We start from the raw sequence: 27,107 nt of genomic DNA on the forward strand, positions 1-27,107 counted from the left end.
TTCTCCTTTCAGGGAGAAAGGTCTCAGATGGCAATAATAAGACAACAACGACCCAAAATAATACTAATATCTAACAATTATGTATTGCTTTACGTGCATTAACTCATTTAACCCTCTCAGTAAATCACTGAGATTTCTTTTTCCCATTTTGAAGATGAGCACACAGGAACAGAGGCCAATTCATTTACCCAAGGCTGCAGAACAAGTAAATGTCAAAGCCTGATTTTGAACCCAGGCCATCTGGCCTCAGAGTCTATGCTCATGATTCTATTTTTAATTTTTTTCTTTTGAGACAGAGTCTCACTCTGTCTTCCAGACTAGAGTACAGTGGCGTGATCTCAGCTCATTGCAGGTTCAAGCTATTCTCCTGCCTCAGCCTCCTGAGTAGCTGGGAATACAGGTGCCCACCACCGCACCTGGCTAATTTTTGTATTTTTAGTAGAGTTGGGGTTTCGCTGTGTTGGCCAGGCTGGTCTTGAACTCCTGGCCTCAAGTAATCTGCCTGCCTCAGCCTCCCAAAGTTCTGGGATTAAAAGCATGAGCCACTGTGCCTGGCCTCATGATTCTATTTAAGAAAAAATTTTTTAGGCCAGGTGCGGTAACTCACGTCTGTAATCCCAGCACTTTGGGAGGCAGAGGCAGGTGGATCACAAGGTCAGGAGTTCGAGACCAGCCTGGACAATATGGTGAAACCTTGTCTCTACTAAAAAAATATAAAAATTAGCCAGGCATGTTAGTGCATGGCTGTAGTCCCAGCTACTTAGGAGGCTGAGGCAGGAGGATCGCTGGAACCCGGGAGGCAGAGGTTGCAGTGAGCGGAGATCATGCCACTGTACTCCAGCGACAGAGCGAGATTCCATCTCAAAACAAACAACAACAAAAAACCCCCAACAATCCTTTTTTTTCTTTTTCTTTTTCTTTTTTTTTCTTTCTTTTTTTTTTTTTTTTTTTTTTTTTTTGAGACGGAGTCTCGCTCTGTCACCCAGGCTGGAGTACAGTGGCCGGATCTCAGCTCACTGCAAGCTCCGCCTCCTGGGTTTACCATTCTCCTGCCTCAGCCTCCCGAGTAGCTGGGACTACAGGCGCCCGCCACCACGCCCGGCTAATTTTTTGTATTTTTAGTAGAGACGGGGTTTCACCGTGTTAGCCCGGATGGTCTTGATCTTCTGACCTCGTGATCCGCCCGTCTCGGCCTCCCAAAGTGCTGGGATTACAGGCTTGAGCCACCGCGCCCGGCCTTCTTTTTCTTTTTTTTTTTTTGAGACGGAGTCTCGCTCTGCCGCCCAGGCTGGAGTGCAGTGGCGGGATCTCAGCTCACTGCAAGCTCCGCCTCCCGGGTTCACGCCATTCTCCTGCCTCAGCTTCCCGAGTAGTTGGGACTACAGGCGCCCGCCACCGCGCCCGGCTAGTTTTTTGTATTTTTTAGTAGAGATGGGGTTTCATTGTGTTAGCCAGGATGGCCTTTTTTTTTCTTATTATCTATCTATTGATTTTTCCAAACAGGGTCTTGCTCTGTTGCCCAGGGTAGAGTGCAGTAGTGCAATCATGGCTCACTGCAACCTCGACCTCCCAGGCTCAAGTGATTCCCCTTCCTGTCAGCCTCCAGAGTAGCTGGGTCTACAGGCAGTCTCCACCATGCCTGCCTAATTTTCGTATTTTTTGTAGAGATGGGATTTCACCATGTTGCTCAGGCTGGTCTCGAACTCCTCAAGGAATTCACCTACCTCAGCCTTCCAAAGTATTGGGATTGCAAGTGTGAGCCACTGTGCCCAGCCTCATGATTCTGTACTATCCACAAAATCAGGGTTGGGGCGGGGAAGCTCATGCAGAGAGGTTACTTGGAAAGAAAGAAAAGGAAAGGTAGTCAGGGAATCATCCAGAGTAGTCTTGTTGATATCTCTGTTTATTAGTGCTCTGTACTTCCTCATTCCAGGTCTTTGCTCTCATTATTCCCTTTGCCTGAAATACCCTTGTTCCCAGTCTCTGCATGTCAAATACCATCTGTCCTCCAAGGCTCAGCAAACCATACTTCCTTCATTTCAAAGCTCTTTGGTTTCGATGGAACATAGGCAGTGTGAGAAAGAGGAGGGGGAGAAAAGGTCAAGATCCAATCATGGAGGGCCTTGTACAACTAAGGTTTTAGATTTAGATTTTCAGTAGGTTGAATGCTATTGAGGGAGTGACATCGGCAGAGCTGCACTTTAGGGAAATTAACCAGACAGCCCTATGTGGATGAGAGGGGAAGTGAGAGTGACACTGTGGGGTTAGTGAGAAAGCTTCTCTGATAGGCCAATCAAGAGGCATTGAGGAGTCCTTGCATTTAGGGTGTAGAAGGGAGAGGAGGAGCTGGGAGGGGAGAAGGGAAAGGGACACTGTGACTGCTGTAGGAGAACGGGAGCAGAGCATCTCAGAAGTGAAGGGAGAAGCGTGTTCTTCATATTGCGTAGTCAGAAGGATTAAACCATGGTTTCTGACTGTGAGAGACAGGAGCTGAGGGGCAAATGTAGGCCATAGCCTGACCATGAAAAGTCAGCTAGTTTTTGTATTTTTAGTAGAGATGGGGCTTAGTTATGTTGCCCAGGCTGGTCTCGAAAGGGAAAGGCAGTGTAGTGTAGTGTTTAGATGCAAGGCTTCTGCAGGTGAACACTCTGGATTTGATCGTGTCTCTACTATTCACTCTGTTTCACCTTGGAAAAGTCACTTAATTTTTGCCTTAATCTGTGCTTCAGTTTCCTCATGTGAAAAAGGGCATAATAATTGCATATACCCTCTATTGTGTGTAAATATATTATATATACATACATACACACACACACACACACACACACACGGTTTCAAACAGTGCCTGGCAAGGAAAGTTCTCTAAAACTGTTCACTATTATTATTATGTGTCAAGCTGAAGAGTTCTGACTTTATCCTGTTGGTGACAGGGAGTCACAGACAGAATCCAACGAGAGCACAGCGCGATCTGAAAGCAATCTCCTTCTTCACCGAAGGTCAGGTTAGAATCTAAGAATCAGATAAAATCATAAGAAAAAAGAAGGTGCTAAATATTGCAGTGAGGTCTGAGGAGAAGAGAGAGAGGAAGCCTTGGGAATTATCTGCTAATAAGTCCTTGGTGAGCTGTGAGAGAGTTTCCAGAGAGTGATGGGAATGGAAGGTGAAGTGCAAGGAGCTCATGGGTGGCAAGAAAATAGAGGGCCTGTGCTTGCCCTTTGAATGTTTCGGCCATATGCGGAAGAGAGAGAATGGTTATTAAACGGGTGGCAGGTTAGGATGGTCTTAGGGAGGAAGAAAGGTAGAAGAAAGAGGATAGAGGACAATATAGAGACATTTAGAGCAGAGGTACCCTCACTGGGCCCTGGAACCCCTGAGATGACAGGCAAAATGTTGTGGGTATGAATTAGAGTGTCCAGGTTGAGCTGATCTGGATTTTGGCAGGGAGGCAACGTGTATGCTCATCTGTGGAAGGAGAGCTAGGTAAACATGAGGTTGGGAAATTTTGAAGGTTAGTAAAGATTTGGAGCAGGTGTTGTTGGGAAATAATAAGGGAAAGGTCAAATGGAGGCAAACAAGGTTTGCCTTGTATGGGGGGGCCAGTTGAAATAGGATAACATTGATTTGTTGTATAAAAGTTTGTTTTCTGGTCTTTCTCTAGCACCACTTGGCAGCTGGCAGCTAGAGAACATGGATGGTAAAGGCTTTGGGGTGATAGTGAAGCACCCCTAAAGTGGCCAGCTATGAGACCTATGCTGAATAAGAAGGCAAATGAAACTGTGAGAGGATTGCAGTAATAGACAGAGGCTGAGGAAAAGGAAGGCAGAGCGGGAAGAAAGAGGTAGAGGGGAGGGGGGGAGGGGAAGAGCCCCAAAGATAGGATGGGGCTGTGCAGAGAGGGCAATTTCAGCTTTTCAAGGTTTTTTTTTTTTTTTTTTTTTTTGGCAGTGTCTCACTCTGTCACTTAGGCTGGAGTGCAGTGGCGTGATCTTGGCTCACTGCAACCTCCACCTCCCAGGTTTAAGCGATCCTTATGCCTCCGCCTCCCAGTTAGCTGGGACTACAGGCACTGCCCCCACACCTAGCTAATTTTTGTATTTTTAGTAGAGACAGGGCTTGGTCATGTTGCCCAGGCTGGTCTTGAACTCCTGACCTCAGGTGATCCGCCTGTCTCAGCCTCCCAAAGTGCTGGGATTACAGGCGTGAGCCACTGTGCCTGGCTTAGCTTTTCAAGATCTTTGTGGGAGAGTAGCTTCAAGCAATGATGAAGCCCAAGATGGGGATCAGACATGAAATAAACAGTGGAAGTTCTTAACCTATGCATGTGTTAATCACATGCATGAAGGTGTTTTCTAGGCTCAACCTCAAAACTCATTAAAGAAAATTAACCAGATAGCATGGTGTATGAGAAAGGAAGAGACTGACAATATGATGTAAGAAAGCTGAATTCTCATTTACAATAGCAGGAAGTTAATTGAGAATGTAAAAAATTGGTAAATCAAGAAATAGCAGCTTAAGTACTGTGTATAAATAATTTGAGTCAAAGGCAAAAACGTAAAGTAATTGCACAGCTTTTGCAGATGAATGGTTTGTAAAAGCAAGCAGGCCACTTTGGACATTTGGATATTTGAAATATTCGAGGCACATTCAGGTTTGGCCCAGGGTTTGGGATTCCGCCAGGCGTATCTCTTCTGCAGGTCTTCCTGCTGTTAAGCATGCGATGGCTGAATAGTAATGCCCGGGGAGGCTGTGAGGGCCAAGCTTCTCCCTAACGGGGGAAATACGTTTTCATCTTTGACTGGCAACAGAAAATTACCTTTTAGTCAATACACAGTCAGGATGAAGCTCTCTCTGTTACTGTAGTGCACCAGGGAATGCCCGTTGGGCAGAACAGAGGCAGCTGGCTAGAGAACACAGAGGTCTCAGATTGGAGAGAAGCAAAGGGCTTCAGAGAAGGAAGGAGAGAGATGGGGGAAGAGGGGAAAAGGAGAGAAAGAGAAGATGGTGGGGGAGGGAGGAGCAATAGATGCCTCTCTCCACTGTTTTCTCCCCCTCACTGTCTCCTTCCATTTTACTTGCCTACACCCTAAGTTGCCCTCTCGCTACTGCCTTCTCTCCTATCCTTCCCAGACCAGGCTTTTGAAAGAGTCTCCACTTGGCTCCACTTCCTGCCCTCTAATTCATGCAGCAGTCCACTGAAGATTGGCTTCTGTGCCCTGCACTCTCTGAGTCTCCCCATTAAGAGCACCAGTGCCCTCCTATTACTCAGCAGACCTGCTGGTTGCATTGCTGATCCTAATTAAGCCCCCCTTCCCTTGGCTTCCATCAGCTTTCTTTTTCCTACTTCTCTGGCTCATTCTGCCTGCTTTTTTTCTCTCAATTTTTTCTCAGGATATTTTTATTTAGAAAAACTTAATTTATCTAACATTTATTAAGTATCTGCTATGTGCCATTCACTGGGCCAAGTGCAGACTAATATGTAACCTGGGCTCTCAAGGGCCTTATAGTCTAAAAATGGGGAAAAGCAGTACAATGAAGTGCAGCAGGCATCATGATAAACCCAGGCCACAATGGGGACACTAAGGAGGGTATAGTCAATTCTGTTGGACCATGGGGCAGGTTAAATGAAGGCAGGAAAAATCTCTTGCCTGGACCATTCTTGTCCTCTCTGTATGTAATCTCTCAGTGCTCACCTATGAAACAGTGTGGCAGCCATGGAGGTGCATTGCTCAGATCACTCAAGAGAATCTGCTGTGAGGAGCGAGGTTGACTTCCAGCCTCCAGTTGTTGCACTCTCCCATCTGCTGTGGTATTTATACTGAGGCACGCTCCTCTTGGGCACTGGTCAGCCAGTGACCAGCAGGATGGCAGTACTGGAGCTGGACCAGTTCAGCCCAATGTGGGACTTCTCCAGTGGCAGTCTTTGCTCAGGCTCATGGGCCTGGCTGAGACTTTCCTGGGGCTCTACTACAGTCTAAAGCTCTTCCTACCTTGTCCTCCTTCTGTTCCCCTCTCCTTCCAGAGGTGTCAGATCTGCATTACCACCTATTCCTGTGCTTTACCCCTTTGTTCTCTGAGGGTGTTTCCCCCATAATCTCTTGCATGTCCAATTTTGTCTTGGCATCTGAACTGACACGGAGGAACAATGATGGGACCTGTCTTGTAGGGTTCTTGTGAGAATTCAAAAAGTTAATATATGTGACATCTTAGAACAGAGCTGGATACACAGCAAGTGCTCAGCAAGGGTTAGCTATTTTTTTTTTTTTTTGAGATGGGCATGAGATGGGCAGAGTCTTGCTCTGTCGCCCAGGCTGGAGTGCATGATCTCGGCTCAGTGCACCCTCCATCTCCTGGGTTCAAGCAATTCTCTTGCCTCAGCCTCCTGAGTAGCTGGGATTACAGACACCCACCATCATGCCTGACTAAGTTGTATTTTTGTAGAGATAGGGTTTCGCCATGTTGACCAGGCTGGTCTTGAACTCCTGACCTCAGATGATCTGCCTGCCTCAGCCTCCCAACATGCTGGGATTACAGGCATGAGCCACTGTGCCTGGCCTAGCTGTTATTTTTTAAATTATCCTTTTGATATGGTTTGGCTTTGTGTCCCTACCCAAATCATATCTTGAATTGTAATTCCCAGGTGTTTAGGGAGGAACCTGGTGGGAGGTGATTGGATCGTGGGGGTAGTTCCCCCCATGTTATTCTCATGATATGAGAGAGTTTTCATGAGAGCTGATGGTTTTATAAGTGTTTGGTAGTTCCTCTCTTGCTTGCTTTTGCTTTCCTGCCATCATGTGAAGGATGTGTTTGCTTCCCTTCCACCATGATTGTAATTTTTCTGAGACCTCCCCAGCCATGTGGAACTGTGAATCAATTAAACCTCTTTTCTTTTTTTTTTTTTTGAGACGGAGTCTCGGTCTGTCGCCCAGGCTGGAGTGCAGTGGCCGGATCTCAGCTCACTGCAAGCTCCGCCTCCCGGGTTCACGCCATTCTCCTGCCTCAGCCTCCCGAGTAGCTGGGACTACAGGCGCCCGCCGCCTCGCCCGGCTAGTTTTTTGTATTTTTTAGTAGAGACGGGGTTTCACTGGGTTAGCCAGGATGGTCTCGATCTCCTGACCTCGTGATCCGCCGGTCTCGGCCTCCCAAAGTGCTGGGATTACAGGCTTGAGCCACCGCGCCCGGCCAAAACCTCTTTTCTTTATAAATTACCCAGTGTCGGATAGTATCTTTATAGCTGTGTGAAAACGGACTAATACACCTGTAGATCTCAACTTATAGTTTATTCTCTCTAGGAAGCTTCTCAGACCTCTCTAGACTGCCTTAGAAGCCTCTCCCGAGTGTTTCAGCAGCCTCCTGTTTTTACTTCTGTTATAATGCATTGTTGTCAGTCTTCACAATGAGACTGTGCATTCAATGAAGAATGGACTGTGTATCGTTCACTCTTGTATATCAGTGCCTAACACAGTGTCTGACTCAAGTAGTTGTTGAATTAATGTTTGCTGAATGAAAATGATGATTAGGCTGAGACTTAAAAGATAAGCATTATGGCCGGGCGCGGTGGCTCACGCCTGTAATCCCAGCAGTTTGGGAGGCCAAGGTGGGTGGATCACCTGAGGTCAGGAGTTCGAGACTAGCTGGCCAACACGGTAAAACAGTCTCTCCCTACTAAAAATACAAAATTAGCCCAATATGGTGGCATGCGCCTGTAATCCCAGCTACTTGGAAGGCTGAGGCAAGGAGAATCACTTGAACCTGGGAGATGGAGGTTGCAGTGAGCTGAGATTGCGCCATTGCACTCCAGCCTGGGCAAAAAGAGTGAAACTCTGCTTCAAAAAAAAAAAAAAAAGAAAGTGTTATTTGCCAAGCAGATGAGGGCTACTTCTTTCCAGTAGAAAGAAGTGTGTGCAGAGGCATAAAAAACCTGTGCTTTGCAGGGCACTGAAAGTTGTTTGTTATGGCTAAAGGTTAGGATGCAAGAGAGAAGCCTAAGTAGCCAGAGTGCTGGGGACATTCATGTCAAACTAAGGAGTTTGAATTGCATAGACTCACCTCATGCAGGCGTTGTGGTATAGGCCTTATGATGCTAGTGGGCCCATACCCATCTTTGACTTCTATCTATGTTGTTATGAATTATGTTAGTTCAGCCAACATGTATAGATTACCAAAAAATGGTGGACTTTGCTCCAGAATTTCATATAGAAACATAGGCATCTGTGAACACTCATTTCAACAATGCTTCTGATTGGTCTAGGTTTACAAATTGCTTCGGCTGCAATAACTCACCCAAACTATTGGATCTCCTAGTGGATCTCACTGCCTTCACCACACCTGTTTCATCTATCCTCCACTGCCACTGTGAGACAGATCTTCCTAAAACTTAATCTGGCCACCAGACTCTAGTAGCATACTCCGTTTAATGTCTTCTAGTAGCATACTCTGTCCACAGGATAACATCCAGATTCTGTAGTGTGGCTTCCAAGGTCCTTCATGATTTGGCCCTTCACTACCTCATCTCCAGTCTCTTCCCCTGTATGTTCTGCTCTGCATTCATGCAGAATTGTTTATAGGTCTCAAGAAGTTCTGTGCTGCTCACAACTCCCTTCATGTACACATTGTTACTGCCTGGAATGTCATAATCTTTATCCACTTTTTGAACTTACCTATCCTATTTGGTAGGAAGTAGTACCAAAATCATTGCTTCTGTGCTAGGCTATTGGTCATCTTCCTTTGTAGACTGTGTGTATACTTTTGTTATGGCACCTTTCACACCGCATTGGATTTGTTTGGTTACCTCACTGACTTCCCTCTCTAGACTGTGGCTCCTTGAGGGTAGGACCGAGTATTAGTCAATAAAGAGTCCCTATCACCTACTGCAATACCTGGCACATGGCGAATATTGAATAGATATATTGGTTAAAGAAAAGGAAGGAATAAAATGTTTTCTTTCTATTGAAAGAGAAGGAAGCACCCTCACCATGTGGCTCTACCTGGTGGCCTTTGTGGGCCTGTACTACCTTCTGCGCTGGTACCGGGAGAGGCAGGTGGTGAGCCACCTCCAAGACAAGTATGTCTTTATCACGGGCTGTGACTCGGGCTTTGGGAACCTGCTGGCCAGACAGCTGGATGCGCGAGGCCTGAGAGTGCTGGCTGCGTGTCTGACGGAGAAGGGGGCCGAGGAGCTGAGGGGCCAGACATCTGATAGGCTGGAGACGGTGACCCTTGATGTTACCAAGATGGAGAGCATCGCTGCAGCTACTCAGTGGGTGAAGGAGCATGTTGGGGACAGAGGTATGAAATATTTTCTCCTTTCATTTATTTAGGCATGAAGATACTAAGGTTATATATACAGTTGTTCCTTGGTGTCTACTGGGGATTGGTTCAAGGACTGCTTGTGGATACTAAAATCCGAGGATGCTCAAATCCCTTATATAAAATAGTGCAGTATTTGGTTATAACCTATGCACATCCTTTAAGTTATAGATAATTTAAATCATACCTGGGTTACATAAAATGCTAAATACTTTGTAAATGATATGTAAATAGTAGTTATACTGTATTATTTAGGGCAGCTGTCCCCAGTCTTTTTGGCACCAGGAACCAGTTTTGTGGAAGACAATTTTTCCATGGACAGGGAGTGGGGATGGTTTTGGGATGATTCAAGTGCGTTGCATTTATTGTGCGCTTCATTATATTATTACATTGTAACATGTAATGAAATAATTATACAACTCACCATGATGTAGAATCAGTGGGAGCTCTGAGCTTGTTTTCCTGTATCTAGACTGTGCCATCTGGGGGTGATAAGAGACACTGACAGATCATCAGGCATTAGATTCTCATCAGGAGTGCACAGGCTAGATCCCTATCAGGTGCAGTTCACAATAGGGTTAGTGCTCCTGTGAGAATCTGCTGCTGCCACTGATCTGACAGGAGGCGGAGCTCAGGCAGTAATGCCCATGATGGGGAGTGACTGTAAATACAGATGAAGCTTTGCTTGCTTGCCTGCCGCTCGCCTCCTGCTGTGTGGGCTGGTACCAGTCTGTGGCCCAGGCACTGGAGACCCCTGGTTTAGGGAATAATGACAAGGAAAAAAGTCTATATATGTTCAGTACAGAGGCAAATTAAAAATTGTTTTTTCTATCCATAGTTGATTGAATCCATGGATATGAAGGGCTGTGTGTATCAAAAGCTGGGCTTAGAAGGCCGGCCTTCATTTGAAGGACTGTTGAGGTCTTTTGTGGCATTTCATTTCCTTAACAATGTTTATTTTGAAAAACAAGCTCAATAGATTTGAAGCTATTATCTCATATTGCAAGTAGAGTATTTATAAACATAATTCTTTATATTTGAGGAGTTGGGGTACAGTGGCATATCATAGCTCACTGAAGCCTTGATCTCCTGGGCTCAAGCGATCTTCCTGCCTCACCCTCTCAATTAGCTGGGATTAGAGGCGGTTGCCACCATGCCTGGCTAATTTTTTTATTTTTTTTATTTTTAGTAGAAACACGGTCTTGGTATATTGCCCAGGCTAAGACGTTCTTAAGAATCTGATTACCTTCCCTTGGCTGCTACTTAAAATATTAAAATATAGGCATTTCTTGAAGTCAACCTTTGGTCTTCTTCAAAAAATGTTTTAAAATTTCATTTCATTTAAAAATCAACACACTATTTCTTAGAGAAATTTTAGGTTTGTAGAAAATCGAACAGAAAGTACAGAGCTCCTATATACCCCCTCAACAATTTTCCCCTTTTTTTTTGAGACAGAGTTTTACTCTGTTGCCAAGACTGGAGTGCAGTGGCGAAATCTTGGCTCACTGCAACCTCTGCCTCCCAGGTTCAAGCAATTCTCATGACTCAGCCTCCCGAGTAGCTGGGACTAAAGGCACGCACCACCACGCCTGGCTAGTTTTTGTATTTTTAGTAAAGACGGGGTTTCATCATGTTAGCCAGGCTGGTCTTGAACTCCCAACCTCAGGCGATCCTCTTGCCTTAGCCTCCCAAAGTGCTGGGATTACAGGCGTGAGCCACTGTGCCCACCCAGTTTTCCCTATTATTAACATCTTTCACTGGTGTGGTATATTTGTTACAACTGAGCCAATGTTGATATGTTATCGTTAACTGAAGTCCATAGTTTTCATTAGGGTTCACTTTGTATTATATAGTTCTATGGGTTTGAACAAATGTGTAATTACAAGTAGCCACCATTATTGTATCACACAGAAAAGTTTCAGTTCCCTAAAAGTCCCCCATACTTTACATATTCATTGCTCCCCACATCCTGGCAACCACTGCTGTTTTTACTGTCTCCATAGTTTTTCCATTTCCAGATGTCATAGAGTTGGAATCATATTTTTTTTTGAGACAGAATTTCACTCTTGCAATGGCATGATCTCGGCTCACTGCAACTTTCACCTCCCGGCTTCAAGCGAGTCTCCTGCCTCAGCCTCCCAAGTAGCTGGGACTACGGGCACGCGCCACCACGCTGAGCTAATTTTTGTATTTTTAGTAGAGATGGGGTTTCACCATGTTGGACAGGCTTGTCTTGAACTCCTGACCTCAGGTGATCTGTCCACCTCGGCCTCCCAAAGTGTTAGGATTACAGGCATGAGCCATCGCGCCTGGCTGGAATAATACTATATGTAGTCTTTTAGACTGGCTTCTTTCTTTTTTTTTTTTTTGAGACAGAGTCTCGCTCTGTCGCCCGGGCTGGAGTGCAGTGGCCGGATCTCAGCTCACTGCAAGCTCCGCCTCCCGGGTTTACGCCATTCTCCTGCCTCAGCCTCCCGAGTAGCTGGGACTATAGGCGCCCACCACCTCGCCCGGCTAGTTTTTTGTATTTTTTAGTAGAGATGGGGTTTCACCGTGTTAGCCAGGATGGTCTCGATCTCCTGACCTTGTGATCCGCCCGTCTTGGCCTCCCAAAGTGCTGGGATTACAGGCTTGAGCCACCGCGCCCGGCCTTAGACTGACTTCTTTCACTTAGCAGTATGCATTTAAGATTCCTTCATGTCTTGCCGGTTTTTTTTTTTTGAGACAGGATCTCCCTCTGTTGCCTAGGCCTGAGTGCAGTGGCCTGATCATGGCTCACTGCAGCCTCACTCTCCTGGGTTCAAGCGATCCTCCCACCTCAGCCTCTCAAGTAGCTGGAGTACAGGTACACACCACCATGCCCGGCTAATTAAAAAAAATTTTTTTTAGAGACGTTGTCTCACTGTGTCACCCAGGCTAGTCTTGAACTCCTGGGCTCAACTGATCCTCCTACCTTGGCCTCACAGTGTTGGGATTACAGGAATGAGCCACCATACCTGTTCTCCATGTCTTTTCATGGTTTCATAGCTCATTTCTGTTTTTTTGTTTGTTTTGTTTTGTTGAGATGGAAGTCTTACTCTGTTGCCCAGGTTGAAGTGCAGTGATGCAATCATAGCTCACTGTAGCACTGAACTTCTGGGCTCAAGTGATCCTCTTGCCTCAGCCTCCCAAAGTGCTGGAATTATAGGTATGAGCCACTACACCAAGCCTGACAGCTCATTTCTTTTTCTCGCTGCATAATATTCCATTGTATGTATGTACCACCGTTTATCATTCACCTATTGAAGGATATCTTGGTTGTTTTCAGTTTTTGGCAATATTAATAAATTCTCTTTTTAAGTTCTATTTTGTCTAGAAATTATTCAACTCCTCTTTGATTCCCTTCTTCTCCTTCTCCCTTGGTTTTTTGATTCAGTAGATTCTGGTAATTGGATCTCCTAAATAACTCCTCACTCTAGGAGTTGCAAAGTAGCAATGAAATTGCTTCTTTTGGCTGGGCGTAGTGGCTACACATCTGTAGTTCCAGCTACTTGAGAGGCTGAGGTGGGACCATTGCTTGAGCAGGAGTTTGAGGCTAAGTGGGCTATGATAGCACTTGTGAATAGCCACTGCACTCCAGTCTAGACAGCATAGTGAGACCCCATCTCTAAAAAGTAAAATCTTGCTTTGCTTGGGTTGCAGGATGTTATTTACTTATTTGTTTATTTATTTATTTTTGAGATGGAGTCTCACTCTGTCACCCAGGCTGGAGTGCGGTGGTGGGATCTCGGCTCACTGCAAGCTCCGCCTCCCCAGTTCACACCATTCTCCCACCTCAGCCGCCCGAGTAGCTGGGACTACAGGTGCCCAACACCATGCCCGGCTAATTTTGTTTTTGTATTTTTAGTAGAGATGGGGTTTCACCGTGTTAGCCAGGATGGTCTCAATCTCCTGACCTCATGATCCGCCCGCCTCGGCCTCCCAAAGTGCTGGGATTACAGGCGTGAGCCACTGTGCCTGGACTATTTCTTTATTTTTTGAGACAGAGTCCTGCTCTGTCACCCAGGCTGAAGTGCAGTGGCATGGTCGGCTCACTTCAGCCTTGACCTCCCAGGCTCAAGTGATCCTTCTACCTCTTAGCCTCCAGAGTAGCTGGGACTACAGGCGTGCACCACCATGCCTGGCGAATTTTTGTATTTTTTGTAGACATGAGGTTTCTCCATGTTGGTCTGAAACGCCTGGGCTCAGGCCATCCACTCGCCTTGGACTTCCAAAGTGTAAATTTTTTTTTGTTTTTTGGAGATGGAGTTTTGCTCTTGTTGCCCAGGCTGGCATGCAACAGTGTGATCTCTGCTCATTGCAACCTCTGCCTCCCAGGTTCAAGTGATTCTCCTGCCTCAGCCTCCCAAGTAGCTGGGATTACAGGCGCCCACCACCATACCCTGCTAATTTTGTAGTTTTAGTAGAGACGGGGTTTCTCCATGTTGGTCAGACTGGTCTCGAACTCCTGACCTCAGGTGATCCGCCTGTCTCGGCCTCCCAAAGTGCTGGGATTACAGGTATGAGGCACTGCACCCAGCCCAAAGTGTAAATTTTTTAAAAAACAATTTACTTTAAACTTGAAAATTTACTGATTTGGCTAAAAAAATTTTGAAAATCTAAAATGTACTTTAAAATATTACTTCTTTCCAGCACTTTGGGAGGCCGAGGTGGGAGAATTGCTTGAGCCCAGGAGTTCGAGACCAGCCTGGGCAACACAGTGAGATACCGTCTCAATTAAAAAAATAATAAAACATTACTTCTTGTCTGAGGATGTTCTTAACTCCCCAAGGCAGAGTCAGAAGTTATGGGTAATTATAGCCTCTTTGCTGTGCATACCCATTTATTTCTACTGTATTATTATTGTTTTCCCATCAGTTAGACTGTGAGCTCCTTGAAGATATGGGCTTCTCTTACTCATTTTTATATTTCCAACTTCTGGCATATTGCCTGGTACATGTTAAGGGCTCAACAAATGCTGAATGAATCTTCTATACTCATACTTTTGTCTATTACCCTTTTTATCTGTACCCTTGGTTTCTTACTCCTCACATGAATTTCCAACTACCTGCCGCATTTCTCCATCTGGAAATTCTACTAGTGCCTGAAACTCACAAATTCTAAAGGAGTCTTTATTTTCCTCTCAGCTCTTCACCAATTCTTTTTTTTTTTTTTTTTTTTTTGAGATAGAGTCTTGCTTTGTTGCCCAGGCTGGAGTGCAGTGGCGCGATCTTGGCTCACTGCAGCCTCTGCTTCCCAGTTCTCAGCGATTCTCCTGCCTCAGCCTCCTAGGTAGCTGGGATTACAGGCACACACCACCGTGCCCGTCTAATTTTTGTATTTTTAGTACAGACCGGGCCAGGCTGGTCTCGAACTCTTGACCTCAGGTGATCCGACTGCCTCAGCCTTCCAAAATTCTGGGATTATAGGCGTGAGCCACTGCGCTCAGCCTCTCTTTACCAATTCTACTTTTCTTTCTAGTCCTTCTCTCAGTTTATAATTTACTATCCATTCAGTTACAAAGACTTTTTACCTTGGAGTCTTTTTTAATCCTTATACTTTCAACCTTTCTGTATCTCTGTATTTTATGTGAGCCTCTTATAAGCAGCATATAGCTGATATAAAAACGAATCCAATCTGACAATTTTTATTTTTAAAGTGGAACATTTCTTTCATCTATACTGCTTTATTATTATTATTATTATTATTATTATTATTATTGGCAAAGTCTCACTCTGTCATCCAGGTTGGAGTGTAGTGCCACGATCGGCTCACTGTAATGTCCAATTCCTGGACTCAAGCCATCCTCCCACCTCAGCCTCCTGAGTAGCTAGGATTGCAGGTGTGCACCACCACACTCAGCTAACTTAAAATAAAATATTTTTGTAGAGTGGGTCTCCCTACATTGCCCAGGCTGGTCTCAAACTCCTGGTCTCAAGTGATCCTAATGCCTCAGCTTCCCAAAGTGTTGGGATTACAGGCATGAGCCACTGAGCCTGGCCTTAATTATTATGTTTGGATTTATTTATTTCATCTTATTTTGTGCTTTTTCTTTTTTCCTGTTTCTTTTATCCTCTTTTGAATTGATTGTTTATTCCACTTTTTCCACTACTAAATTGAAAGTACTATAATATTCTCTATTTCTATTTCCCTAGTAGTTCCTGTAGAAATTTTAAATGCATATGTGGTTTACCAAATGTAAAATTAACATCTTTACCTTTCTCCTGAGTAATCCAAGGCCCTCAGAACACTCACATTTCAGTCATCCTTCCTGACATACATGCTATTGCTGCTGTGTATTTCAGTTCTGGTTTTTGGCTCTCCAATGTGTAATGTTTGTTTAGATTTATCCTCTTTTTACCTTTTTTTTTTTTTTTTTTTTCTCATTACTCCTTCTTGAATTTTCCATCTAAAATTTCTTTCTTCCTTACTGAATATATGCCTAAGAATTAGAATTTAGAAGGTGCTGGGGCAAAATCTTTTTTTTTTTTTTTAAAGAAAAATATTTATTAAAATGTCTGATTACCCTTATTCTTGAAAGATATTTTTGCAGATAGGCTAGTCTATGTTTATAATTACTTTATCTTGGCACATTGGACACCATTCCAGTCTTCTGTCTCCTGTTGTTCATGTCCTTTATTTTTTGAGAGGGAGTCTCGCTCTGTCGCCCAGGCTGGAGCGCAGTGGCGCGATTGGCTCACTGCAAGGTCCGCCTCCCGGGTTCAGGCCATTCTCCTGCCTCAGTCTCCACCCGGGACTACAGGCGCCTGCCACCATGCCCAGCTAATTTTGTGTGTGTGTGTGTGTGTGTGTGTGTGTGTGTATTTTTAGTAGAGACGGGGTTTCACCGTGTTAGCCAGGATGGTTTCCATCTCCTGACCTCGTGATCCAACCGCCTCGGCCTCCCAAAGTGCTGGAATTACAGGCGTAAGCCCCTGCTCCCAGCCTGTTGTTCATGCCTTGATAAGTCGGTTGTTAGCCTAATTGTTTTTCCTTTGAAAATAATCTGTCCTTTCTTTCTGGCTATTTAAGGATATTCTCTTTCTCTGATTTTATTATTATTATTATTTTTGATCTTTATTTTGGTGTGTTTAGGTATGGATTTCTCTGTTTATACTGCTTGGGATTTATTTTTTTGGGGGTGGAAAAAGTAAAGTAGAGGTTCCTTCTCAAAGACTTTCCTCCCCATCTAATTAGGAATAAATAGTGACTTTTTAAAAAACCAAAATTTATTCAAAGACCTGTACTAACATTCTTAAATATCTGCTAGCTGTAATAAAGAAATCAATGTACTTTATGTTCTTAGCTCCCACAATTTAACCTAAATATTTGCCTGACGTGCTTATACTGGTCCAAACAAGTATTAGGTCATAGCCTGTTCCTCTTCTTTATTTGAAGGTTTTTTTTTTTTTTTTTTTTTTTTTGAGACGGAGTCTCCCTCTGTCGTCCGGGCTGGAGTGCAGTGGCGCGATCTCGGCTCACTGCAAGCTCCGCCCCCTCGGGTTCACGCCATTCTCCTGCCCAGCCTCCCGAGTAGCTGGAACTACAGGCGCCGGCCACCATGCCCGGCTATTTTTTTTTTTTTTTTGTATTTTTAGTAGAGACGGGGTTTCACCGTGTTAGCCAGGATGGTCTTGATCTCCTGACCTCGTGATCCGCCCGTCTCGGCCTCCCGAAGTGCTGGGATTACAGGCGTGAGCCACCGCGCCCGGCCTTTGAAGGTGTTTTTACCTTTCTCAACATTCCACAAATTACTTCCTCCTTCCTTTGCTCTCCTCTGCCTTTGCCTCTTTTAAAAAGTTCTAAGTGAGGCCAGGTGTGGTGGCTTACGCCTGTAATCCCAGCACTTTGGGAGGCCAAGGAGGGCGGATCACGAGGTCAGCAGATCGAGACTATCCTGGCGAAGATGGCGAAACCCCGCCTATACTAAAAATACAAAAAAAAATTAGCTAGTCGTGGTGGCGGGCCCCTATGGTCCCAGCTACTCGGGAGGCTGAGGCAGGAGAATGGCACGAACCCGGGGGGCGGAGCTTGCAGTGAGTGGAGATACCGCCACTGCACTCCTGCTGGGCAAGACTCTGTCTCAAAAAAAAAAAAAAAAAAAAAAAGAAGTTCTAAGTTGCTAGCCAATTAAGACAAATACAAAATGTGAGGTCCCGTTGCAGCCAATAAAAACCAGACACAACAATAAAACAGACAAGTCGGGTTATAAATGGCCCTGTCTCCTATGTTGCGTATACTCGCATGGCGAAACTGCTGGCGAGTATACCCTTTCTGCAAAAAGTAAAAAAAATGGCCTTACTAAAAAAATTAAATTTATGTTCAAGTGCTATTTCTTTACGACACCAAAAAACAAACACTTTAAATAGGGAGGGCTTCTTTAATCTGTTCATTATCACTTCTGGAAAATTCTTAGCCATCATTACTTCAAATACTGCCTTTATTCCATTTCCCTCCCTTATTTCTGGATCTGATTAGACATATGTTAAATGTTTTTACTTTGGTCTGACTTCCTTTTTCTTTCATGTTTTTCATCTCTTTATATTTGTGCCATAGTCTGTATAATTTTCTTTACTGTCTTCCAGTTTGCTATTTTCTTTCTTCCACTATGTCTATCTCCTATTAAACCAAATTTTAAAATTTAAAAATGTCTACCAAATTTTAAAATTTCAATAGTTGTATCTTTTATTTCTGAAAGTTTTATTTGGTTCTTTCTCAAATCTGCTTGATCAATTTTATAGTATTTTTATTAATATTTTCAATGCTTTTATTTAACAATTATATTTAGCAGGCTGGCTGCAGTGGCTCACGCCTGTAATCCCAGCATTTTGGGAGGCTGAGGCAGGTGGATCACGAGGTCAAGAGATCGAGACCATCCTGGCTAACATGGTGAAACCCCATCTCTACTAAAAATACAAACACTAGCTGGGTGTGGTGGCACGTGCCTGTAGTCCCAGCTACTTGGGAGGCTGAGGGCAGGAGAATCTCTTGAACCTGGGAGGCAGAGGTTGCGGTGAGCTGAGATCGTGCCACTGCACTCCAACCTGGCGACAGGGTGAGACTCTGTCTTAAAAATAAATTATATTTAGCAAACTTGTATGTTATATAATTTGGGCTGCAAACTCTCCTGGGGTGGTTAGTGGTTATGATTCCTCAAGAGTGATTCTTTCCCCACCAAAGTTCAAAATAGAGTATTTTTGCCTGAAATGAAACTTCTGATACGACTTTTAATTGTTTTAGGACTCTGGGGACTGGTGAACAATGCAGGCGTTGTTAAACCAGTGACCTTATGTGAGTGGCTGAACATGGAGGACTCTATGAATATCCTCAAAGTGAACCTCATTGGTGTGATCCAGGTGACCTTGAGCATGCTTCCCTTGGTGAGGAGAGCACGGGGAAGGATTGTCAATGTCTCCAGCATTCTGGGAAGAGTTGCTTTTTTTGCAGGAGTCTACTGTATCTCCAAGTATGGAGTGGAAGCCTTTTCAGATATTCTGAGGTAACTCTCTTAAGTTAAAACAAAAACAACTATTGAGCACTGAAATATGTCCCAGGCATTGTACTAGTTGCTTTCACCTATCTTATTTCATCACTCCTCAAATCTTGATACACAGATATTACTACTAGTTTATTTTATATAGACAACAACCTCAAATTTACATATCTTTCCCAAAGTTCACCTATCATAGCCAGAATTTGGCAGAACTGTGTTTTGACCCAGGTCTTTATCTTCTACCATTATGTCACAGTTTAATTCTCAATATTTATTTTGTAGTTTTGAGACAGGGTCTCACTCTGTTGCCCAAGCTGGAGTGCAGTTGTGTGATCATCATGGTTCATTGCAGCCTCAACCTCCCGCACTCAAACGATCCTCCCACCTCAGCTTCCCTGGTAGCTGGGACTGTGGGTGCACACCACCATGCCCAGCTAATTTTTTGTAGTTTGCAGGGATGGAGTCTCATTATGTTGCCCAGGCTAGTCTCAAACGCCTGGGCTAAAGTGATCTTCCTGCCTCAGCCTCCGAACATGTTGGGATTACAGGCATGAGACACTGTGCCCGACCTGGCTTTTATTCATGCATTCTTTCAGTTCCATGTCCTTCCACCAGCTGCTTCATTCTTTTTATAGAACCTCCCCACCCCAGTATATATGTGTGTGTATCATATATATGTGTGTATGTGTATTTATTTATTTTCTGAGACAGAGTCTCACTCTGTCGCCCAGGCTGGAGTGCAGTGATGCAATCTTGGCTCACTGCAACCTCTGACTCCTGGGTTCAAGTGATTCTTGTGCCTCAGCCTCCCAAGTAGCTGGGACCACAGGTACATGCCACTACACCTGGCTAATTATTTTAATTTTAGCAGAGATGGGGTTTCACCATGCTGGCTAGGATGGTCTCGAACTCCTGACCTCATGTGATCCACCCACCTTGGCCTCCCAAAGTGCTGAGATTACAGGTGTGAGCCACTGTGCCTGGCCTATTTATTTATTTTTAAGAGACAGAATTTCACTATATTGCATGGGCTGGAGTGCAGTGGCTATTCACAGGCATGATCATAGCTTACTACAACCTTGAACTCCTGGGCTCAAGCTGTCCTGCTGCCTTAGCCTGCTGAGTAGTTAGGACTACAGTCCTGTACCACTGCACTCAGCCTATTTTCCTTACAGTTCTTGAGAGAGAATCCTATTGGCTGAGTTCGTTTTTTGTGTGTGCCAGGCGACACCACATTGTGTGACATTTTTGTGCATGGTTATGGGTAAGACACTGCTGGAAGTACTTTCCATCCATTAAATCATTTAACTTTCAGAGCAACCCAATGAAGAAGGCATTATTTTTATTCTTATTATCCATCTGAGGAAACTGAGGCACAGAGGTTTGGTAATTTGCTCGTAGTCATATTGGTAATCACAGGCAGAGCTACTGTTCAGCCTTGCAAGGGACTCTCCTCCTATCAAGTCCCCTTCCTGGTCCAATCAGCTGTGGACAAGAGGCTGTAGTAACATGGTCCAAAATATTGCTGTGCACACTCCTCTTTAGCAGGGGCTGACTTTTGGGCAGTTTCACTTGGAAATGCGCTGTGAATATTAAAGGCAACATGTATTGACTTTCTATGACCACTGTGATAAATTATCATAGGTAATTTATGGTATATGGTGTTTTAAAGCAACACTTTTTTTTTGTAATCAGTTTGTAATTGGTATCACTGGGTCAAAACTGAGGTGTTGACAGGGCCACATTCGTTCTGAAATTCTTTGGCTGTGGCTACATCACTCCAGTCTCTGCCTCAGTGATCACATCGCCTTTTCCTCTTTTGTCAGTCATCAAATCCACTTCTGCTTCTCTTATGAGGATCTTTGTGATTGCATTTAGGGCCAACGCAGATAATCTAGGATAACCCCCTATCTCAACAGCCTGAACTTAATCACACCTGCAAAGTCTTTGTCACATAAGGTAACATTTACAGGGATTAGGACCTGATCTCTTTGGGGGCCCTTATTTAGCCTACCACATACCATGACTGGTGTGTAAGTGTTGCAATGTGAGTGTTACATGCCTAGGGAGGAAACAGAGAAATAGCCAAGAAAGTACATGAGTTGTTACCATGTGGTAGGCACCTCACTTGGCTTCCTGCCTATCTAACGTTCTGTGTACTGCCACAGGGCTGCTGTGTGATTTACCACCACCTACGACTGGTCTCTCAGACTCCTTGACTCATTCCCAGACTAAGAGCAAAGATATATCCTTCCAACATTCCAATGACTATGTAATTCCTTTAGAAAATTCAAGTTCACCCTAGTTGTGCTCAGGATAAACAAGCAAAGGAAATTTTGTTCTATATTTGCATTGGAGTGTTAAAGGGGAATGGAGACAAGGGGTGGTAGAAATCAGAGTGAGAAAACTCCAAGGAGAAGTGAAATTTAGAGGAGGAGAGTCACCTCTGGCTGCAAAGCCCTTTCCTCTTCTCCGTTGCATATGGGCACCTGGAGACTCTTTTTGAAGCTCTAACATGGAAGGTTTTAGGTTTTGGTTTGGTAAGCGAGGCTTTTTCCTTAGAACAGTAATTCTTAAACTCTAGCATGCCTCAGAGTCACCTGGAAGGCTTGTTAAAACAGATTATTGAGTCTCACCCCCAGAGCCTAGACTGGGGCCCAATACGTTGCATTTCTAAAATGTTACCAGATGCTGATGATGCCATTGATCCAGGGTCCACACTTTGAGAACCACTGCTTAGAGGTCATAATGCTTTGTGGTCTGCCTCCTTATGGACCATTATTTCAAACGTTTCTCCTTTCTATCAGCTTCAGCTTCGTCTTCTCCAGCAAGGTTGCCTGAACTTGTAGTTTAGGGAACACTCCTCATCACTGTCCCTAGAGCTCCTAGAGTATGCCTCTGCCATGGTGCACAATGCCGTCTTACTTCTCTCGGTGTAGGTGGTACTTAGTGCAGTACTTAGCCTATAATCGGCCCTTGATAAGTATTTTTGGAACTGTTTGTTAAACTAACTTGAATATTCTGGAACTGGCAATTTTAATGCTCATATCTGTTTCATTAGTGATCTTTTAGTCAACACACTGTCATTTTCCACAAGCCCATGCTTTTGCATGTGGAATTCGCATTGCCTGGTTTGTTACTCTTCCCTTTTCTTCACTTGGAAATTTCCTTTTGTCTTTTAAGATAATAGTCCCCAACCTTTTTGGCACCAGGGACCTGTTTCGTGGAAGACAGTTTTTTCACTGCCCTGGGTGGGGGTGGTGGGAAGAAAGAGATGGTTTTGGGATGAAACTGTTCCACCTCAGGATTCTTATAGGGAGGGCACAACTTAGATCCCTCGCATGCACAGTTCACAATAGGATTCATGCTCCTATGAGACTCTAATATCTGGCTGATCTGACAGGAGGCTGAGCTCAGGCGGTAATAATGCTGGCTTGCCCACTGCTCACCTCCTGCTGTGTGGCCCAGTCCATAACAGACCGCGGACTTACCGGTCTGCACCCCAGGTTTGGGGATTCCTGCTTTAAGACTCAACTGAAATATTTTTCTCCTCACTGAAGACTTCCCTGACTCCCTCAGAAAATCTATCTGTACCTTCTTCTCTACTTTCATAGCCCCTTGAATGCCTCTCCTTTATCATTCTTTTGAGTTGTGTTGTAATTATTTGCCTACTTATTGGACTCACCCACTGTGAGCTTTCTGAGGTGAGGAACTGAGTCTTAATCTTCTGAGTTTGTGAGACACTTAGCACAGTGCCAGTCATAATAAATGCTAATTTTATTTATTGTCATTGGTATCCTTCATGCCTCTAGAGTCTAGCACACAGTAGGTACTTAATAACTCTTTATTAAATGAGTGATTCTAGAGTTGAATGGTTATGGTAGTTGGTGTAATAATTTCCTAATTGTTGGATCCAGGGATGTTTATATTTAAATTTTTTTCCTCTCCATTTCTTTATTCTTTAAAATATTCAGTAAAGGTATTTTATAATCTTTTTTATTTTGCTTTTCCTTCCTGAAAGCATTGAAATGGTGGTGGTTTTTAATCATAACTTGTGGGGTTTTATTTCAGGCGTGAGCTTCAACATTTTGGGGTGAAAATCAGCATAGTTGAACCTGGCTACTTCAGAACGGGAATGACAAACCTGACACGGTCCTTAGAGGAAATGAAGCAAAGTTGGAAAGAAGCCCCCAAGCATATTAAGGAGACCTATGGACAGCAGTATTTTGATGCCTGTAAGCTTTTTTCTTTTGATAGGGATAATGGGTACCCTGTATTAGTCCATTCTCATGCTACTATGAAGAAATAATCGACACTGGGTAATTTATAAAGAAAAGAGGTTTAATTGACTCACAGTTCTGCATGGCTGGGGAGGCCTCAGGAAACTTACAATCATGGCAGAAGGCACCTCTTCACAGGATGGCAGGAGAGGGAATGAGTGCTAGCAGAGGAAAGCCCCATATAAAACCATCAGATCTTGTGAGAACTCACTATTGTAAGAGCAGCATGAGGGAACCACCCCCATGATTCAGTACCTCCCACCAGGTTCCTCCCACGACATGTGGGGATTATGGGACTATAATTCAAGATGAGATTTGGGTAGGGACACAAAGCCAAACCATATCAGTACCCTTGCATGAGGAAGGGAAAAGAGGGTTGGTGGACAATGATTGGCAGATCCTCTCAGAACAAAGTTCCTTAAATAAAACCTTCCCAGAACAGAAGGAAGTCAGGAAGGTCCCAGTGCTCTCATGGTTGGCTTGGTCTGATGACTATCACAGTTGAGGAAGGGGACATATAGGCGGCCTGGGGCCAGGCTCTTCCCTGCCCTGTCCTCTGTGGGCCGGGGCACCTAAGCACTAGGAGGTATTACATACTTAGAGGCATGGAAGCTTGAGAGGGTGTGCCCCTTGGTGGCATGGCAGGGCTGGTGTGAGATGTCTGCTCAAGTAAAGTGCAGTCTTCATCATTGTTTACCCTTTTGATAACAAAGGGCTTGTCCACAAACTATGTGTCTTAATGTGACAGGAGAAAGCATGTAGGTGGGAAGAGGTAAGTCAGTGAGGACAAGTCTTTGCAGGGCCTTATGGGCCATTCCCTGAGGCTATACTTCTCATGTTCAGGTGATAGGAGCCTTGTGGGAGTGGGACTGGTCAATTTCCTATACGAATATTATTCTGAAGACCTGGAGGAGGAGGTGGCAGTGAAAAATGGGAATGACTTCTAATAGGTACGGGGTTTCTTTTTGGGATGATGAAAGTGTTCTAAATGTAGATTGTGATGATGATTGCACAACTCTGAATATACTAAAAATTATTGATTTGTACACTTTAAATGGCTGAATTTTATGATATATGAATTATATCTCAAGAATGTTAAAAAAAATTCCAGTTGAAAAAGTATATTCCCATATCTGTGTTGTTCTAAACATATTTTAAATTCTTCTAGTAACAGAATTGAGTTGTGTGTGTGTGTGTGTGTGTGTGTGTGTGTGTTTTTTTTTTTTTTTTGAGACAGAGTCACACTCTGTCACCCAGGCTGTAATCTTGGCTCACTGCAACCTCTGCCTCCCGGGTTCAAGCAATTCTCCTGTCTCAGTCTCCTGAGTAACTGGGACTACAGGCATGCACCACCAAGCCTGGCTAATTTTTGTATTTTTAGTAGACATGGGGTTTCACCATGTTGACCATGCTGGTCTCAAACTCCTGACCTCAAATGATCCACCCGCCTTGGCCTCCCAAAGTGCTGGGATTACAGGCATGAGCCACTGTGCCCAGCCATCAGAATTGAATTTTGAGGCCAGGGATGGAGTCTCACACCTATAATTCCAGCACTTTGGGAGGCCGATGTGGGCGATGTGGGAGGATTGCTTGAGCCCAGGAATTCAAGACCATCCTGGGCAACATAGTGAGACCTTGTGTCTATAAAAAATAAACAAAATTAGCTGGGCATGGGGATGCATACCTGTAGTCCCAGCTATGTGGGAAGCTGGGGAGGGAGGATCACTTGAGCCTGGGAGGCAGAGGTTGCAGTGAGCTGAGATTGCACCACTGCACTCCAACCTGGGTGTCAGAGCAAGATCCTGTCTCAAAAAAACCCCCCCAAAAAACCAACCAAACAAAAAAAGAAAAAATGATTGAGTTTTAAAATTAAAATTAAATAAAATCCAGACTTTAGTTTTCATTCTAGTGCATTAGCTATTGTTTAAGTGCTCAATAGCTACATGTGGCTAGTGGCTATCATATTGGGACGCACATTCTAGATCATTCTATCTTGTAGAAATTAGATGTGCTTAGACTTCTGTGACTGCATGATCATAAAAATATAGGGAATAAGATTGTTGACCACCATTTCTTTTTTTGTTTACAGTTTACAATATCATCAAGGAAGGGCTGTTGGGTTGTAGCACAAACCTGAACCTGGTCACTGACTGCATGGAACATGCTCTGACATCAGTGTATCCACGAACTCGATATTCAGCTGGCTGGGATGCTAAATTTTTCTTCATCCCTGTATCTTATTTACCTACATCACTTGCAGACTACATTTTGACTAGATCTTGGCCCAAACCAGCCCAGGCAGTCTAAAGAAAACTGGGTTGGTGCTTCTTGGAATGAAGACAAAAATCTGAAATTAATTGTTAGTGTCTCAGTAATCCTGATTTAGAACCCAGGCTTTTTGTAAGAATGCATTTTCTTGCCTAAATTCATTTATCTGTCATCATCAGAGTACTAACATGTTTATATTTCAGATATCCAAAGCTTACCACTTTAGGTGATGAATCTTTACTATTTCACCCCTTTTTTGATGAGACTATTTTTCCAGAGTGAATCATTTGTTCTTGCCTTATTAAACACAGTAGATGGAAAACAATTTAACCTATTTTGAAGTCATTTCTTTACGAATATGAATAATTGTTCTATGCTTTAATAATCTATTGTGAAGAAACTACTAAGAAATATGTTAATGTGTTCATCCTTACTTGAAATGGGTCTGTATTATGGTACTTTTAATAAATATTTGATTTTTCTTTCTCTTCCCTTTTTGTCAGCAGTCTTTTTTCTCCAATACATTTCTTCTTTTTTTAAAAAGAAATTATTGGCCAGGCATGGTGGCTTACGCCTGTAATCCCAGCACTTTGGGAGGCCAAGGAGGACGGATCACAAGGTCAGGAGATCGAGACCATCCTGGCTAACACGACGAAACCCTGTCACTACTAAAAATACAAAAAGTTAGCTGGGCGTGGTGGCGGGTGCCTGTAGTCCCAGCTACTTGGAAGGCTGAGGCAGGAGAATGGCATGAACCTGGGAGGCAGAGCTTGCAGTGAGCCAAGATCGCACCACTGCACTCCAGGCTGGGTGACAGAGCGAGACTCTGTCTCAAAAAAAAAAAAAAAAAAAAAGGTCTTTGTTGGCCAGGCATGCTCTATTGGCCAGTCATGGTGGCTCACGCCTATAATCCCAGCACTTTGGGAGGCCAAGCTGGGTGGATCACCTGTGGTTAGGAGTTTGAGACCAGCCTGACCAACATGGTGAAACCCCATCTTACTAAAAATACAAAAGTTAGCTGGGCGTAGTGTTGGGCACCTGAAATCCCAGCTACTTGGGAGGCTGAGGCAGGAGAATTGCTTGAGCCTGGGAGGTGGAGGTTGCAGTGAGCCGAGATCACACCATTGCACTCCAGTGTGGGCGACAGGGTGAGAATCTGTCTCAAAAACAAAACAAAACAAAAAAAAGTCTCTGTTCTTATAATAGATTGGCTGAGTATGGACTTCTAGAGTTGGAAATAATTTTCTTTCAGGATTTTAAAGACATTGCTTCACTTTCTTGTTGTATCCAGTAAGAACTTTAATGCCATTCTGATTCTTGTTCCTTTGTTCCTTTTTGTCCCTATTCTATGGAAGGTTTTAGGCTCTTTATTTAGAAGATAAGTACATAAATGTTTATTTTATTTGGAATCTTTATCTTTTATTGCAGGCGTTCTAAAACTTCACAATGATGGACATGGGGTAGATCTTCTATTCAGTTATTGTACTGGGTACTTAGTACAAGTCATGATGTAGGAGAGAGATTGGAGAATTGCTGAAATGATGGCAAGAAGGTTGAGAGAGGATTGAGTTTGGTGCATAAGTGGGAGAACTGGCTTCAAATAGTAGCATGACTTAAGAAAGAGTTTGTTTTCTTAGGCCAGGCATGGTGGCTCACGCCTGAAATCCTAGCACTTTGGGAGGCTGAGGCAGGGGTGGATTACCTGTGGTCAGGAGTTCAAGACCCGCTTGGCCAACATGGCA

The 27,107-nt window shown here is 44.0% G+C and overlaps 3 protein-coding genes across 6 annotated transcripts in view; 1 reads left to right on the top strand and 2 right to left on the bottom strand.

Moving 5' to 3' along the window:
- The window catches only part of HSD17B6 (hydroxysteroid 17-beta dehydrogenase 6), a 28,039-nt gene extending 2,183 nt beyond the window's left edge, over positions 1–25,856 (top strand). For all 3 annotated transcript variants that reach the window (XM_050747341.1, XM_050747340.1, XM_050747339.1), the window contains exons 2-5: positions 8,954–9,285; positions 18,565–18,823; positions 22,889–23,052; positions 25,187–25,856. In XM_050747341.1, the coding sequence (XP_050603298.1) occupies positions 8,973–9,285; positions 18,565–18,823; positions 22,889–23,052; positions 25,187–25,404 (954 nt within the window). In that variant the 5' untranslated portion in view covers positions 8,954–8,972 and the 3' untranslated portion in view covers positions 25,405–25,856. The remainder of the gene's footprint in view (positions 1–8,953; positions 9,286–18,564; positions 18,824–22,888; positions 23,053–25,186) is intronic.
- Positions 1–27,107, bottom strand: part of ATP5F1B (ATP synthase F1 subunit beta) — a 271,439-nt gene that overhangs the window by 129,624 nt on the left and 114,708 nt on the right. The gene's annotated exons all lie outside the window — the stretch shown is intronic.
- The window catches only part of NACA (nascent polypeptide associated complex subunit alpha), a 224,325-nt gene that overhangs the window by 57,848 nt on the left and 139,370 nt on the right, over positions 1–27,107 (bottom strand). The gene's annotated exons all lie outside the window — the stretch shown is intronic.

This window comes from Macaca thibetana, chromosome 11 (genome assembly GCF_024542745.1).
Source record: "Macaca thibetana thibetana isolate TM-01 chromosome 11, ASM2454274v1, whole genome shotgun sequence".
Taxonomy (NCBI): domain Eukaryota; kingdom Metazoa; phylum Chordata; class Mammalia; order Primates; family Cercopithecidae; genus Macaca; species Macaca thibetana.